General features: G+C 39.8%; 1 protein-coding gene across 5 annotated transcripts in view; it reads right to left on the reverse strand.

The window, feature by feature from the left end:
• Positions 1–7,411: 7,411 nt before the first annotated feature.
• qkia (QKI, KH domain containing, RNA binding a) overlaps positions 7,412–16,349 on the reverse strand; it is a 69,629-nt gene continuing 60,691 nt past the window's right edge. Inside the window, exons 6-8 of one of the 5 annotated variants that reach the window (XM_079220538.1) lie at positions 14,402–14,839; positions 12,332–12,406; positions 7,412–11,119 (exon numbers count right to left, since the gene is read on the reverse strand). In XM_079220538.1, the coding sequence (XP_079076664.1) occupies positions 11,103–11,119; positions 12,332–12,406; positions 14,402–14,839 (530 nt within the window). In that variant the 3' untranslated portion in view covers positions 7,412–11,102. Of the gene's footprint in view, positions 11,120–11,585; positions 12,470–14,401; positions 14,840–16,349 lie in introns of those variants that run through there. The other 4 variants (XM_079220540.1, XM_079220539.1, XM_079220537.1 and 1 more) reach the window with 4 other exon arrangements.

Genomic DNA, 16,349 nt, shown 5'->3' on the forward strand with positions numbered 1-16,349 from the left:
ACAGCTATTTAATTCACATGTAGGCAGTTGCTACAGAACGAAACAGACCTGACCCCTCTCTCTCTCTCTCTCTCACCTGTTAGACTTTCTCTGTCAGCATTGGGTGAAACACCAGGCCTGCAGTATTCACATGTCTGAATCACTCAACACAGAAACAGTTGAAAGCAGCTGGACGGCCGCTAGACTGGCGAGGAAGATTCATCTTGTTGTCTGAGCTGGACTGACGGGACCGATGGGTCGACGATTTCACTTCTTACAGTGACATTTACAGAGGTGTCAAGTAACGAAGTACAAGTACTTCGTTACTTTACTTAAGTAGAAATTTTGGGTATCTATACTTTACTGGAGTATTTATTTTTCAGACGACTTTTTTACTTCTACTCCTTGCATTTTCACGCAAATATCTGTACTTTCTACTCCCTACATTTTAAAAATAGCCTCGTTACTATTTCATTTTGGTTTGTTTTCACTCCGACTCGTCATCGTTCAAAAACACACACACAAAAAACCTCTCCGCCCCGTTGCGCACAGATAAGTGCGCGCACACAGGTGAGCGCTGAGCACACACACCCAAATATATGTCGCGTGAAAAGTAGACCGCTATATCTGCGTTTTAAACGCTCCCGGGGTGAAGATGCAACAGCAGCTCTCCTGTGAGGAGCACCCGGAGTTCTGCTCGCACCGGAGCAGCTCTCTGAACCCGGAACAGCTCTCCTGCTCCAGGTGAAACGAGCCAAAGTGCTCGTGTCTTCTACCAACAATGAGCTGCTGGCTTCACATATTACAAAAGTACAAAGTACACAGATATAAAACTAAGTCATTAATAAATACATGGACAAATGCCTGTACTTTCGGGTAAATGGTTACGGTACGCCGTTAACAGGTTACGCTTGCGCATGCGCAATTTGACGCGACGCCGTGAGCTCCGTGAGCTCGTCTTTTCCTGCTGTTGCGTTTCTCAAAATAAAAAAACAGATCTAAGCTCAATATTGAGCATGAATTGAGAGAGGCCGTATCAAATCTACAACCCCGTTTATAACATATGTGTCGAGGAAAGCAGCTCACTGCAGCCACTAATACTGATACAACGTGATGGCTCACATATCTGCACTCATTCTGTTTTGTTTGGCAAAACAAATTAAAAGCTTATTGTTTTCCACAATGAGCTATTTAGTAGTAACTAAATATGAGTAATTTTTTGCACAGATAGAACTTACACAACACATTGTCTGATGGGGCAATCTGATTTACTTGAAAGTGATTGCAATTTTCTTTATTCTGTTATTTATAAAAGCACAGATGAGTCACACAATTATGTTATTTACAGAAAAAGTTTGAGAACCACAGCTTTAAGTGTTTGTGTCGAAGTCGCCGCCTATTTTGCACTATTACAATACTTATAGGCAACTAGTTGATCATGTCTTCAGCTCCATGAAACGCAAGTTAATGCTCAGTAGTACACATATGGTACTTTAATGTATTTGCATTGTAATAAAATGTGATCATTTTAAATGGGCATATATGCAGCTGAAACGGGTAGCCTAGTGCATCCCACATTTTTCAACATAACATTTTAAAACATTATAGTCATTATGGCCTTTATAAAAATTATTGTTTTGGGGGAGGTGGGGTAGTGCACTATAGGCCCCTGAGGCGTGGCTTAAGAGTTTGTCCTTAATGGAAAAAAAACATTCCCCTTACATTACTTTTACTATTATACTTTTAAGTAGTTTTTAAACCAGTACTTTTACACTTTTATTTAAGTAAAAAGCTTGAGTTGATGCTTCAACTTTTACAGAAGTATTTTTAAACCCTAGTATCTATACTTCTACTTGAGTAATGAATGTGAATACTTTTGACACCTCTGGACATTTATGTGTCCGTGGGGACATGGAGGGAAACACCAACTGACCTGTCTGATCAGACGTGGTTGTGTTTTTCCCTGATAGGAATATTTGCTGAAAAAGGAGAGTGCATGAATTATCCAGCACCATATTATTTGCAGCTGCTAAAGACAAGCAGGGAAAGTCCTCAAGAGCTTTTCTTGGAAAGACAGATACTCTTCAGAGGACATAAACACATATTCTTTACAATCCAAAGTGATTTATTTCAGAAAGATTCACACAATGACTCAGTTACTGATTCCTGAAGGAGAAATACTCTCTCTAGTCACAAATAAATAAAACCACTGCTCTTCTTTCTACTGTCTGTCTTTCTGACTCCCTCTCCCATTCTTTCTAACACGCACGCACACACACACACACGCACACACACACACACACACACACACACACACACACACACACACAATCCAGCTGCTAGACTATGTCATTCGGCACAGGTGCCCAAAGAACTACTGAGTTTCATTCATCAATCTAAGCTTGAAATCTGCAACAACTGCACACTCGAAAACAAGTCTCTCTCTCTTTTTCACTCTCTCTCTCTCTCTCTCTCTCTCTCACACACAAACAGAAAGACACATAGAGAAACAGCTGCACTCTGATGAATGCCCTATATTCATTTCACAGGAAGCTGGTTCATCTGTCACTACTGATGCAACCCTTCCACTCTGCCCCTTCAACACACACACACAAGTTCTCTTTCCTTGATTAGACTCCCAGCTGGTCTTTGCGACAAATGCTCCTTTGATGCATCTTCCCGGGGGCCAAAACCACCATCAGCACCCTCCTCTTTCCACTTCTCTTTCTCGCTCCCCGCTTCCTGCATGACATTAAAGTCACTTCCAGCAGCCCCCTCACGAACCGTTTACTCCCCACTGTCCTATTCAGCAGAAGCAGCTCTGTCCTCCAGCAAGAGGATGAGAGAAGCAGAGAGAGTTTGGGATTCTTTCCTGCTGAGTTGCCAGCTTGAGCTGTAATGAGACGTCCACTTCAAAGTCCTTTGTTTTTATTACTGCATCAAATTGGGGACTGGGAATCAGACTAAGAATAGCTGCAACTGTACATTTGTACCACATTGCTTTCACAGTGTGACAACAGCTGGCTCACCTCACCTCCTCACAGGTCATAAGTCACCAGGAAGCCCGAAGGAGTTGCATACTGGTGTAGATGGGAATATACTGCAGCACTGACTCGTTACTTTCAATGCAGGTTAAATAATTGTGTTGCTTCTGCAGCTACATTTACATGCACCTGAGATGACATGATGTGTTTGATAATTAGGGTATGTGTCTCGGAGGATGTGCGTATTATACTGACACTGCAAAATAAGAGAGGAAACATGGCGGGACTAGTCCTATGTTTGTTTCTGATAAATTACATTTAGCACCTGTGCCTGCCATACGCTGATTGAGTAAAGAACACCAGTTTGGATCCATGTGGCTCTTGTGCAGAATCAAAATGAAGAGGAACCAGCTTATGGTATAAATACATACCTTATGTATGAGATTATTCCTCAGTTTCCAGCCTTAATGTAAAGAAGATGGTGTTTAGACGACAGCAGCACGGTAAAGATTCTCAGGTATACATTAGGGGTGGAGTTCTTGACAGGATGTTATTTGGGTACTAATCTATACTTTGACTACAAATAATATTGTTTTCCCCCTTATTGTTTGGCATAAAAAGGATAGTTGCAATCAGTTTTCCCTTAAATACTTATATTATAAAACACATCATTGAAAATAGGTCTGCAGATATCATTTTCCTTTGCCACAAATTAAGTGTATGACGAAGGTGGCAGAACATGGAAATAAAGCAAATAAATAAGTAAATGTTTCTGTTTTAAGTTTAATTGACCTACACAACAAATATTAACAAATATAATTATTTTGTTAAGCACATAGAATAGACTCCAGAGAGGTCAACCTCCCTGTTATGAAAAAACTGCTATTAAAACCCCAGAAATCCAAATATTTATTTGGGAGAAGTAATGCTGCACACTAGTAAACACCAATTCAATGTAATATAATAATGTAATGCATTAAAATCCATTATATTTTACACCCACTGAAATGGGGCTAATGTTTCATTATGTTCAAAATCATTTTAAAAAGGAAATATCAAGGTCAAATGTATCAGATTGATTAGTATTATTATAATGGAGGCATTGAACATTGGATTTTCAATACGTTTTATGATAATCTCAGAGTTGGAAGTCTATTAGAAAGTTGTGTCTGATGTGTGAAATAGAATAAATGTAATATTAGCGTGTATAGACGCTGCAGCTCATTCAGTGAGACGTGCAGCTTTTAGTGAGTGGCTGACCTCTGGTTAGGTCACCGTGTGCAGCAGTGACACGCTGACAGTCCGTGTAAAAATAGATCCATCTCTAAATAGTGTCAGTATTTAGTTTGCAGTAGAGGAACTGTTCACCAGGTGCCACACCACTTCTTGTCACCTGTCATGCATGATCGCTGGAGGTGCACAAGGATTGACCGGACCAACAGACCCTGCTTCTCCCGGTTGTCCTCAGCTCAGACGAGAAGTCATTTTAAATATCAGCCAGAAATGGATTTGACTGTTATCTCCAGACACAAAGCTTTTGCTGTGACCCTCGGAGAAGGTCAACATATTTACCACAATCACACTAAAGACCAGGAGAGCTTGATCTCACTCCAAGAGCCGTTTCTCCCGCGTTGAACTTTCACATTTCATTTCCTGCAAATGCGACACACCTACCTTTAAACGTCCCAAATCACAGCAAATCCAAAGAAATGATGTCACCGATAAAGAAGTACGAGCGCAGAAGTAAAAGACCAGTCGAGGTAAAGCAGTCAGAGGAAATCTTGTGAATATGGTTCTTTATTGCACACATGACATTTGTTTTCCTTTTTCTTTCTTTTTTGGTGTGAGCAACAAAAACTGGCATTACATGTTTTACACCCTATTCAAAGTCCTGAGTCTAACCCTCTATAAAAACAAGGTTAAACAAAACAAAATAAAAGCTACTTCACATAAAAACTTAAATGCCACAAAAAAGAATCTCACACATTTTAGTGCACCACTATATGGATGAGGAACTTACAGAATATACCATACTAGTAAAATTTTAGGAGAAAATTATACTTTGTATGCATACTTATCACAGTCAAAAAATAAAGTAAAACAAAAAATTCCAGTGGGGCTAAAATAGAAAATAAAAAAAAGTATAATTCTGTATTTTAGTAGCATTTGCCATTGAACCACCTGAGTGCTACTGATTGGTTAACCTGCCGTTTAACTCATTGGAGGAATGTTTGTTAAACAGAACAGAAGAAAAATTAAAGATTGACAGGTGAAAAGGTAGTTAGTAGATAAATGCACTAAATGCCCTGCGACGGAGTTGGAAAAGCGCTGAGAGATGGCAGCAGTATGCAAGCGGCTGTTCACTGCATACTGTGGTCCAATCAAGAGAAAAGTTCTCAGTTGATCAAATTCAAATCATGTTCCATTAAGCCGAAGTTTAATGGTGGGGAAACATATGAGACCAAATTCCCCATATGTTGTCACACTTTTCCAGTTTATATTTTAAAGTGTGTGTTTATTGTGCTGAAAAAGAGGAAGCGTGGACATTTAGTTTTTGTGCTCAAGAAAAAACCTTCTTGGCGAGATGAAGGAAGACGGAACATTGGCACTTGAATGATAAAGTACAAAAATAAATAATTTCCCAATCGCAGGAATAAAAGGCACTTTTAACTCACAGATGCAATATTTCAGGCAGTGTTTGCAATACATTGTGCTCTGGAAAAAAGACTTGCCACTCAACACATTTTTCATCAGCCTGGTGGCTGAAAACCTCTTCCGACATAAATAAGGCGACGCTTGTGACAGCGTAAGTATATCGACTGCTAATGGACGGATTTTAGCTGGAGCTGCATATGGCAAATATGAGCCAAACAAACATTAACGGCCAATCCGACAGTAATAAATTGAAAAAAAAAAAGCTTATGGCTGACAAGACAAAAAGTGAAGGAGAAAAAACTATTAAGAACGGCTGGCATTAATCCAATGTTTGTCTCTACTTGCTGGTGCTTAAGCAGGCGTTATAGGCGAAAACACCCAGTTTCAGAACAAAGACATAAAAATGTTAATTTCAGAGAGGAAAAAAAATGTTAAGTTTGATGTTAGACACCTTTAATCCTTGTTCTTTGCTTGCTGAGACATGAAGAGAATTGCAACGGTTAAGGCCAAGATGTTTTGTGTTGCGCAGATTTAAAAAAGGAGAAAAAAAGGAGGCATCACTCAGTGGGTTAAAGTAATAATCAGGATTAATGAATTAATAGTTTGCTTCGGTGTCCGTGTCAATACCTTGAATTAGTCCGGGAAGAAAAAAAACAGAATAGAGCGAAGAGAGCTGACTGAACCCAGGGACAAGTGCACTGTAGTAGAGTGAACAACACACACTAGCAGTGTTTCAGACACAAAACAAGAAATAATAGCTCGCTGAAAGCCATGTCAGCATTTTACACCGGAAGGAATAGTAAGGTTGTTTTGATCCCAAAGTACTTCATATTGGCACCGTGTACTGGTGTGTGTCTAAGCATTATGGATGCTCCCAAACGGCCCCAGTATTAGCCATTATATCAATAAGCTGAATTGGGAGAAGTGTTCACCAAACAGACAACAGCTGGCGATAACTATAACGCTGCTATCCAGGCATAACAAGCCTGGGAGGCAACGGGAGAAGAAAAAAAAGACAGACTGGGGACAGATTTAGACCATCACACAACCGCCATCTATGCGTCTGTTGTAAATAAATAATATATGTATAACATGTGCCCTCTACATAATTCACAGTAAAATAAATCCTTTTGAGATGACGAATATGCAGTATTTTTGCACAGATTATGACTAGCCCTGCACCAACCACTATTTAGAGAAAGAGGACACTGGTGGACGTTTGTGTTTTTGACTTTTGTGTACACACAAATCACCCTTTTAGCGAGAGTGCGCTTTGTTCAGCTGAGCCAGAAGTTAACCAGTGACCTCTAATAACGTACAGCTGTACAACCCCAACCCACAGACACTTCCTGTCGTCTCACGCGGTCAGTGACACAGAAGGACGGGACAACCAACAGGAGAGTTGTCTCCAACAGAGACGACGAGACACAGCAGCAGTGTTGGAACTGAGCGGGGAGACAAGTATGAAGAGTGTCAGCAGAGTTCTCCAGCAGGTGAGAGTGCGTGAGCGGGAGTGAGGGACGTTTATCAACTCGTGCAGTTTCCAGTTAGGCTGTGTGTGTGTGTGTGTGTGTGTGTGTGTGTGTGTGTGTGTGTGTGTGTGTGTGCGTTGAGTAATTGTATGCGGAGCATATGTGCAAAATTGACTAGTGTGTGTGTGTGTGTGTGTGTGCTTATGTAGTGTGTAAGTGGTGGCCAGACACCAGTTTTAATTGTGTTAGTCCGTGAACCAGACCAAGGTAATACATTCATGAAACTGGTTAAAAACACAAGACAAAATATCAGCAAGTTAGTAAAATCTTACTAAGAATGTTTTATTAAAATAAATGCCAAGAGGTTAATAAGAAAAAAATAACAGCATACACCATGAAAACTAAATGCAAGCATGTAAAAATACTTATGACAAGAAAACTAATAAAGTAGCTAATGAGTTAAACAAGCTGGGAATTGGCAAGAAAACAAAACCAAATATAACAGGGAAAAGGCAACACTCCCCACAAGAGACAGATTTCAAGATGTAAAAGAGAATGGGGGGGAGGGAGGAAGAGAGGGGAGGTTTGGGGCGAGGGGGTTGCATGTGGATTCCATAAAAAAAAAAAAAATGCACTCAGAAACATGATTAATATACATATAAAATGAGATTAGAAAAATACATTATAAACCTGTAACAATGGCTGTTAATTACATTATCATACATGTAGTAGGCAGGCCAGAGAGAATACGGTAGGTATATATTTAACCTTTCACCTGATGGACTTATCCAGCCTTTCACAATGACACAGCAAGTTGTAACATTGCAGAAGGAATTTTCTTAATACTGTCAAATGCTGAATAGCCATCACTTGCTCCACTTTAATATTGCATTTCAATTTAAAATTATAACACTGAGAAAGAAAAACTAATTGACCTTTCGGTGTAACAGCATGATGAAAGAGCTATGAATAGAAAAACAAACTGCCAAGGGTAATATTGGGATCTAAGAATTCTTCCAATTTTATATTACGAGAATACTTTACCTTCCAGCAAAAAACTGTCAGTTGTTTCAATAACTGAAAACCATTTGGCTGTGAAATAGAGTTGCTTGTTTCATTATCCAGCATTTCATTTCGCCCATTATAAATCTCGTGATTGTATTGATAGTTTGTTGTAAAATTGACATGGAGAAACATGGGCTGGACGCTTTCGGTTGACAGCTATTGAAACAAATGGGCTTAATGCCGACGGGGCCGACGCCCTCCGACCCCCCCTTTTCCCGATCCATTACCTTGAACGTTATGTATTTTCCTCAGCTCGTGATCAGAACATGTTCCGGCAGACTACTGCATTGCTATTGGCAGTTCAATTTGTTCTAGGAAGTTAGTCACAGTCACCAAAAATCAAGACAATATTTCATATGATCATTCAAATCTAAATTAAAAGGAGGACAAATCCTGCACATATAGCAGAGTAAAGGGCCATCAAGTAAAGGAAAAAAATAAAAAGAATTTCAGGAAGACAAAACCATGGCACATATTTTAGCTGGTCAAAACGACTGCTATTCTTTTTGCATAGAATAACTTCGGTAACGCCACGATATGGTGGGAGCTACCCTGCTCGACTACTCGGAGCATGTAACACGAGCCATTCCTCTCTGCGCCATCTTGGTGGGTGCTGGATATTATTGAACACAACTGGAATACTCAGAAAACAGAAACACTGTTGATAAGGCACTTTGATTTGATCCTTTTAAAACTCTCGAGGCGTCTGTCTCGCTCTGATCCTCACTCACTTTTCAAAGGTTATGACTGTTTTGGTCTTCGTCTTCCTTTCCAATCATATCCAAGTAACAGCACTTTTTCTTCACACACTCAGTTTTTCTGTTTTCCCTCTATACCATTTTAAACTTTTTTTTTTTTTCTGATTTTGTAACTGCAAGTAAAGTATCAAAAGCTAAAATTGCCAAAAATAGATTTTTTAATTTTTTTTATCTTCTCCAGCACCCTGTAAAATTATCTATTTTTTGTTCACTTATGTATTTGTATATGCAATGACAGATATCTACATTTTTATATATTTATATATATGTATATTTATATACATATATATATAAATATATATATACACACACAAGACGTATGTATAAAGCAATTTGAACAGGCAGGCATGGCTTTCACATCCTATTTTTTTCTTGAGAGAGTTGAACAGAAGATTGTGGGCTCAGGAGCTAGACTGCGATAAAAAGGGAGATTTGACACATTGTGGATGCGCTTTTGGAGGGTTCGTCATGTGTTGAAAATACACGTTTCATACCAAAAAATAATCACAGACTAAAATGAAGAAAAAAAAAAAATCCCGAATTTGCAGATAGGGTCAGATTATGCCAACCTGATGTCTTGGGTTAAAAATAATAAAGACAATTAAAAACAAAATTGGCCAAATGTTGAGATGCAAAAACAAAAATAAAGACATAAAAAATAGTTTGGCAATGTGGCTGATGAAACAAACCAATATAGAAACCTCACGACAAAAGCATCTATGTACAGAACTTCAAAGTGCCCTTCCCTTAGCTGTAATTGAGTAGCGTGTTGATTTAGTGTTAATTGCCTGCTTTCACCTCCTCAGGAAAAGACAGAGCATTAATGGGTCAAAAGTAATCTAACTGACTGGCTGTCTGTTCCAGTTGAAGGCCGGCACCACAAACTCACACCTTTTCGAACTCTAAAATCACAAAGAGAGCCCTCTGTGAGACAGATGCATAATTGCAGATATATAATTCATTGGAAAACCCTTTGGCTAAATATGCACACTTAATACTTTTTTTTTGTCTTTTCAATCACAGCTCAGCTAACTCATTGAGATAATTTTCTAAATACATCAGGCACTGTATGATGGATGTAGTGTGGACGGGGACGTAGCAATGGTCAGTAGCTAATAAGCACTGCCCCAATGCCCCCGAAGCCTCAGCACACCCTACTTTCATTGTAGTATTAATTAAAACACACACACACACACACAAACACACGCACACACACACCCATCAGCCCAAACGGGGACCTTCCCATCTTGCCCTTCATCATTCCTTAGTTTCTGCAGCCTGCTTCAAACACCAGATTGCTTTTGTTTTCCAGGAGGTAGCCACCTGCCTTATTTCGGCTCGTCCATTTAAGCTAAGCTAATTAGTCAAATATGAACAACAGAGAAACCAAAATCAAGTGGAGAAAATGTGTCAAAAGTAAAATCAAAAAAAGAAAAGAAAAAACACATAAATCATAAAAGCTCTTTTTGCAATCATTTCAGCCATGCTTTTTTTTTTTTTAACGGACAGAAAGCTGTTTGGAGGGGCACACCCAGAATGCGTCAGCTCATAATTACATTTTAGAGCTCAACAACTGCACTACATGACAGAAAAATGACAGAAATTAAACAAGTTAATGTGAGTGTTCGTTCTCTTTCCTTCTATTTCTTTTTCTCTCCCAATGGTTAGAAACAGGGTGGGGGGGCTCCGGAGTTTTCTTTTTTTTTTTTTTCAGGGGGATCATGTTATTACTTTGAAACCAAATGGTTTGCGTCAAATAGACATTTAACTTGTATTCATCCAAGTGAGGTCACCAATTTAGAGTGATTAAAGGAGAGTGGGTGGGGGTCTTTATTGCTATATAATTCAGTGCAGATTTATGAGTAATACCACAAACACATCCACCCAGTATATGATTCATGAAGAAAAAGAAAGAGAAAGAATGGGAACTGAACTCAATGAACAGAGGGAAAAATATGGATATTACACAACTTGGTTGGGTTTTGTTGTGTTTGTGAAGATTCTCCATTGGCTTCTACTTTTTTTCAGAACGTGTTAGGGTAACTGTACGGGCAGGCGCCTCTCTCTCTTTCTCTCTCTCACTTGCGTCCGAGAGGCTAGCAAAAGGCAATTACCAGTTAACTGATCAGCAGGCAGGCTTGGGGCGGCTCGTCATTGGGTGAAGAGTTCAGAGGTCAGAAGGTCATGTGTTAGTTGCCGGTGGCGGCTAGGTGGTTAGAAACAAAAACAAAACAAACAGAAAAAAAAGATAGAAAGGATATTAGTGTCAGCAAGAAGAGACTGGAATGACATCATTTTAACAATAAAATGAATGCAATCTCTTATGTTGCCCCCTGCTCCTAATTCCCGTGCCAATGTGAGATGAACCCAGCTAATCTCAACATAATCATGACATTGTCACATTATGATCCCGACTACTAAGCCCCCACCCTGAATCATGTAGCATGGCGGTTTAATTTAAGCATTGCTCCCCCTAAATCAAAACAGAAGCAAAGAGAGGTCGAACAGACAAACAGAATAAGAACAACAAAAATCTAGTGTTTTAGTGTCTGTCAAGTTGGAGTGCAAGTTACAGACAGTGTGATTAGTGGTAAGGAGTCTCACTAATGTTATGTGAGGGATAACTGTGACTAGTGTTACATGTGCAATGAATAGATGAATCGATGTTTTCCGATTCTTTCTCTTTATTTAGCAGTATATTTTTATATAATATAAATATACACCAGAACCATAAATACATTTGATATAAAATGCTCAAATATAAAATGACAGTACCTCATGTACAACTGAAATATTTAAAATGTGTTTTAGCTTCTTTTTTTAAATCATCTATATGCAATATACTGGAGAGAATGCAAGCTTATGTCTGTGCGTGTCTTTCTTCAATAGAAAAATAAAATGCAAAATAAATTTAAATTTAAAAAGGTGAAATGGTGCATGACAACTTGTCTTCTGCCCACCAGGTCTCTCAGATGCAGTATAGAAATGCTATTCCTTTTTCTTTGCTCCGTATGAGCCAAGAAGATAAATCATGTATGGGAACAAGCCTGCCCCATTTTAGGCTCTAATCTCACATCAGAGGAATGTCATTATACACATTTAACACTGCCTGCAAAGTACTACCTGTCTTGGCTTCACAGCTGCATTAACCAAAAGCTGTTCGGATCACTTTTGCCTGAGCTTTGACATATACATCATCTACAGAAGACTGTATGTTAAGTACTAAATGTAAACAAAATGTGCATACCACAAGCAACCATTTAGCTGGTGTGTGGATGTATGGGGTAGGAAAGGTAGTGGGGGAAAGGAAAACAAAATACAATACAGATGATTCCTAACTAAGGCATCGAGGCATAATAGGCATAATAATCATTGAAAGTCATCAATCAATAGAGTGTAGCTAAGAGACTAAACTGACCTCTGTCAGCGGTCACAATCCTTTGGTAAGGATGGACCCGCGTGTCATGCCGTCTCACTTTAGTAGCCATTGCACCTAGATTGCAACAGGTCCACAAGGTTAGAAACCATTCACTTTGAGCAGGGGAAAAACAGTCATCTTTTACAGTAATAACATTCACATTTTTAACCATTATCATTATAATGCTTAGATAATACAATACACAGAAAAGCAACATAATACAGATTATAGTACATATAGACACACACACACACCACACAGAGCTTCTTTTTATGTGTAGAAAAATGCAGTAGAAAAAAATAATACGCCTTTTTGGAGTTTTACTTGGTATTTAAAATGCATAACTTAAGTAATAGAATTCCACAGTGCTCATAGTTATAGAGGAGTCTTTGAAAAGGGGGCAGGCAAAGGGTAAAGGCTTCTGGGCTGTCTGAAAAAAATAATGTGATTCTTCCTCTGGGATACAGAGGGGGGATTGAGAGAAATTTGTCTCTTTATTTTGAAAGGTGGGGAAATCCAATACAGCTCTGATGGTAATTGAATAGTGCCAGGCACCACCTGCCTCTCGCTCTCTTTCATTTTCTCTTTCCCTCTTTCACCATTTCTCTCCAGGTCAATCTGTTCACTGGCGGCAGAGGCTGTCATTTTCCTCTTATATTTGTCACAACTGATTTCTTCCTACTACAGTGCTCGACACCGTCTTGTGTACGCAGCACAAACAAGCCGTTTACGTGTCACTGTTTGTTTAAGTACTACATAAATGTGATGCGCAGGAATTAAGAAAAATAAATCAAGTTCTCCCAGAGGAAGAGGGGACATGGGAAATAAGTTTTATTTTATTTATATAATTTATTTTATTTTGGCAATGTCAGATGTATTAGCGAGTTTTGGCTGATGACTAAGCAACCACCTACACTACTCTGAAGAAGCAGATGGCCTGACATTCCTTTATTCTCAGAGAAGCCAATAGTGGCTGGATACAGTAGCGCAAGCAGCCGAACCAAGTGCATGAGTGTGTGTGTGAGTATGAGAGTGAGTGTTTCCACACAGGGCCCTGTGTTGCTGAAGGCACCAATCGATAATGTGAGTAAATAAAATGCACTAAGCTGGTGTAACCCTGCAAGTTAAAGAGAGAAAAGCCAGTCAGCTGCCCCTGTCTGTTCTAGACATGACTCCCAAGAGGCACGTCAAATACACAGGTTAGCTAAAATCAGGCTAGTGTCTGCTGTTGCGAACAACAATAGAGGAGTACTGTGTCATATTAAAGCGACTGACTTAACTTGGGAAGTATCTTTGCTTTATTAACCACCGCCTCAATGAAGCACATGGTGTTCATATAAGACTCTTTCATCAATATATGTTCAGTTATCTCTTTGGTAGCAGATGTGCTGAGCTTAAAGCACCATTGAGAATGAATAGAATATATAGACCCTTACATTGAACTCTACTCCTGACGCAGAAACTAAGGGGAGCGTCAGGTATTAGCACATAGCTCAAGTTCAAGGGGGGTGAAGCTAAGACAATGGAGAGAGGGGAGGGAGAAGAAAAAAGGGAAGAATTGAGGAATTTAATGAACATTCCCAGTGGGAGTGAGAGAGGGACTATCTACAGGCATCAAGGCCTGCCTGCAGAGAACAGCACAGAGAAATTATTTCAAAAGCTGCAGAAATCCAAGGGGATCTGCCGCCAGACTGGATATGCCTCCAGGCCAGTGCATGAAAGGGTTAGAGAGCAGGCTGCGTGTATGCGAGTGTGTTTCTGTCGGCACGCCTCAATTCGCACTGAAGCAAGCGCTCCGATATGAACTTTGCAGAAAAGAGACTAATCTAAACCTGAGAGCATAATTGTCTGGCGAGAACATAACTAAAACAGTGAAGTAACCTTAGTCTGAATTATAAACTTTCCAAGAGCCTAGCCCTCACAAGGTAATTTTTGCCCCCCCTTTGCCTTTTTAATACAGTGTCCATATGAGCCACATAGCTGGTCATCCCATTACCAAGACCTTCACCCGCACATCCACTCTGTGAGTTTGTCTGTTTTTTGATCTTCAGGTGGACACCACATATTTACCTTTCAACAAGTCCTGACTGTGGCTCATGGCAGCTGCGTCCAGCACCCCAGCTCCGGGGTAAAACAAGCTTCCCTCATGTCCAAGCTGGCCAAAGTTGGCCAATGTACCTGGACCCATGCTTCCCCAGGCTCTCTTACCTAGAACCCCACTGTGGTCGATGGGGTACTCCAGCAGGGAGGTGGGTGCCAGGGTGTAAGGGTAGTCGTAAGGGGTAGTGTAGATAAGCCCGCCATCTGGTGAGGGAGGCACCAGGGTGGGGGTACCATTGGACATCATGGCAGCCATCTGAGGGGACCGGATGAGGTTCATGATGGGGCCCCCACCTGGTGTTTGGGGCCGGAGTGCCTGGGGAGGCATCACCTGACCTTGGGGGCCCGCTATGAGACGTTGGCCCTGAGCGGCCGCTGCCGCCGCTGCAAGAGAGAATGCAAGGGTGGCTGCCATAAGCAAGAGAGCAAAGGACAGGAGTAGAAAGAAAGAAGAAGGACAAGAGATAAAAGTGGAGTGTGGTTGATCATAATCACAGATGAACAGTGAAAGGTGAAAATACAAAGGAGGAAAAAGAAAAGGTAACGGGAAGTGGCAAGTAGAAAGGGGAGAGGAAGGGGGCAAAAGGGAAAATTAGTCCATGCAATGATCATGGTGGTGAACCACAAAAGCCACAATCTGTTGCAAAGGAAAAGTCAACATAGCCAAAGAAAATAAAAACAATGCCCCATACACCAAAACACAAGAAGCACAGAATGCTGCTGTCATCCCAATGCATTCAAAGCATACAAATCACCATGGCAGCTATACATTCATCTACTGGAAAAGACACAGGTGAGGTAATCAACACACATGCCAACAGAAACAGAGCTGTCGACTAGCTGTAGAGGAGAAACACTCAATGAAGAGAAGGTTTCACAAAAGACTGATCAGGAATTTTGTTCTGAATATGATCACTGAAGACAACATAAGTTGTTATTAACTTAAAATATTTTGATCCTCCACATAGTCAGCAGTCCATTTAAGTTGGATAACGCACAGGTGAACACACAAATATATTTTTTTGGGTGGTTCTGCATCAGCACGTGCCATGAGCTGTGCCACACAAGCTTCCCAAAAGGCAGGTCAATGAAGCGCTTTGGTAACTAGAGTTAGATGGTGGGCCAGTTCAGCGTGGCAAACATTTTAGCAGATACATTAAGCGAAACGAAACAGTGGAATTAAGCACCTATAGTTTCATTTCATAAATCTGAGCCCAAGTATATCGAAGAACCCAGTTTCTGATGTTGCAATAACAAATTACATTTTTAATGATAATCAAAAACATAACCAAGGGTCCAGAGAGTAAATGTACATGTTCTGGACTTACCAAATATTTGTGCTTTATATGATGATTCGCATATCCAAAATCATAGATGTGATTATGCATTTTGAAATGGCATTTGGTGATTCAAATCTGTGAACAATTTGTTCTTTTCATATTTCAATTGGAAATCCAAAATCGGAAAAAGAAAAAACGATGCGTTGTCGTCATTTAGGAATCCCCTCCCTTTCAATTTTTATGCTCAAGTCAAAATTGGCACATTTAAAACGGGCAACAGGATGAATCTCTTTTTGAGATTGAATGTGTCAGATTTATGTGACCAGGAAGTTAGACTTCTTTGTGTGTTCCACATTAATGTAATAAATATGAGTTTGAACATCGATATACATTTTTGCTGAAAACATGTATTGATGTTTATGCTAATATCCATTACATCACATATTGCCATCACCCAAGTGTATTTGCTGCTATTTTATCAAGAGCCAGGCTCAAACTAGTCATCCTGGTCACAGAAATCTGAGCATTTAATCAAAAGTAAGAAAAAAAAGCTTTTTTTTTTGTGGATTCATAAATGAGTAACAAAATAATGAATTGTTTTCTTTTCATCAATCCAATTTTGGATCTCTATTGAATAT

This window comes from Taurulus bubalis (assembly GCF_910589615.1).
Source record: "Taurulus bubalis genome assembly, chromosome: 1".
Lineage (NCBI taxonomy): Eukaryota > Metazoa > Chordata > Actinopteri > Perciformes > Cottidae > Taurulus > Taurulus bubalis.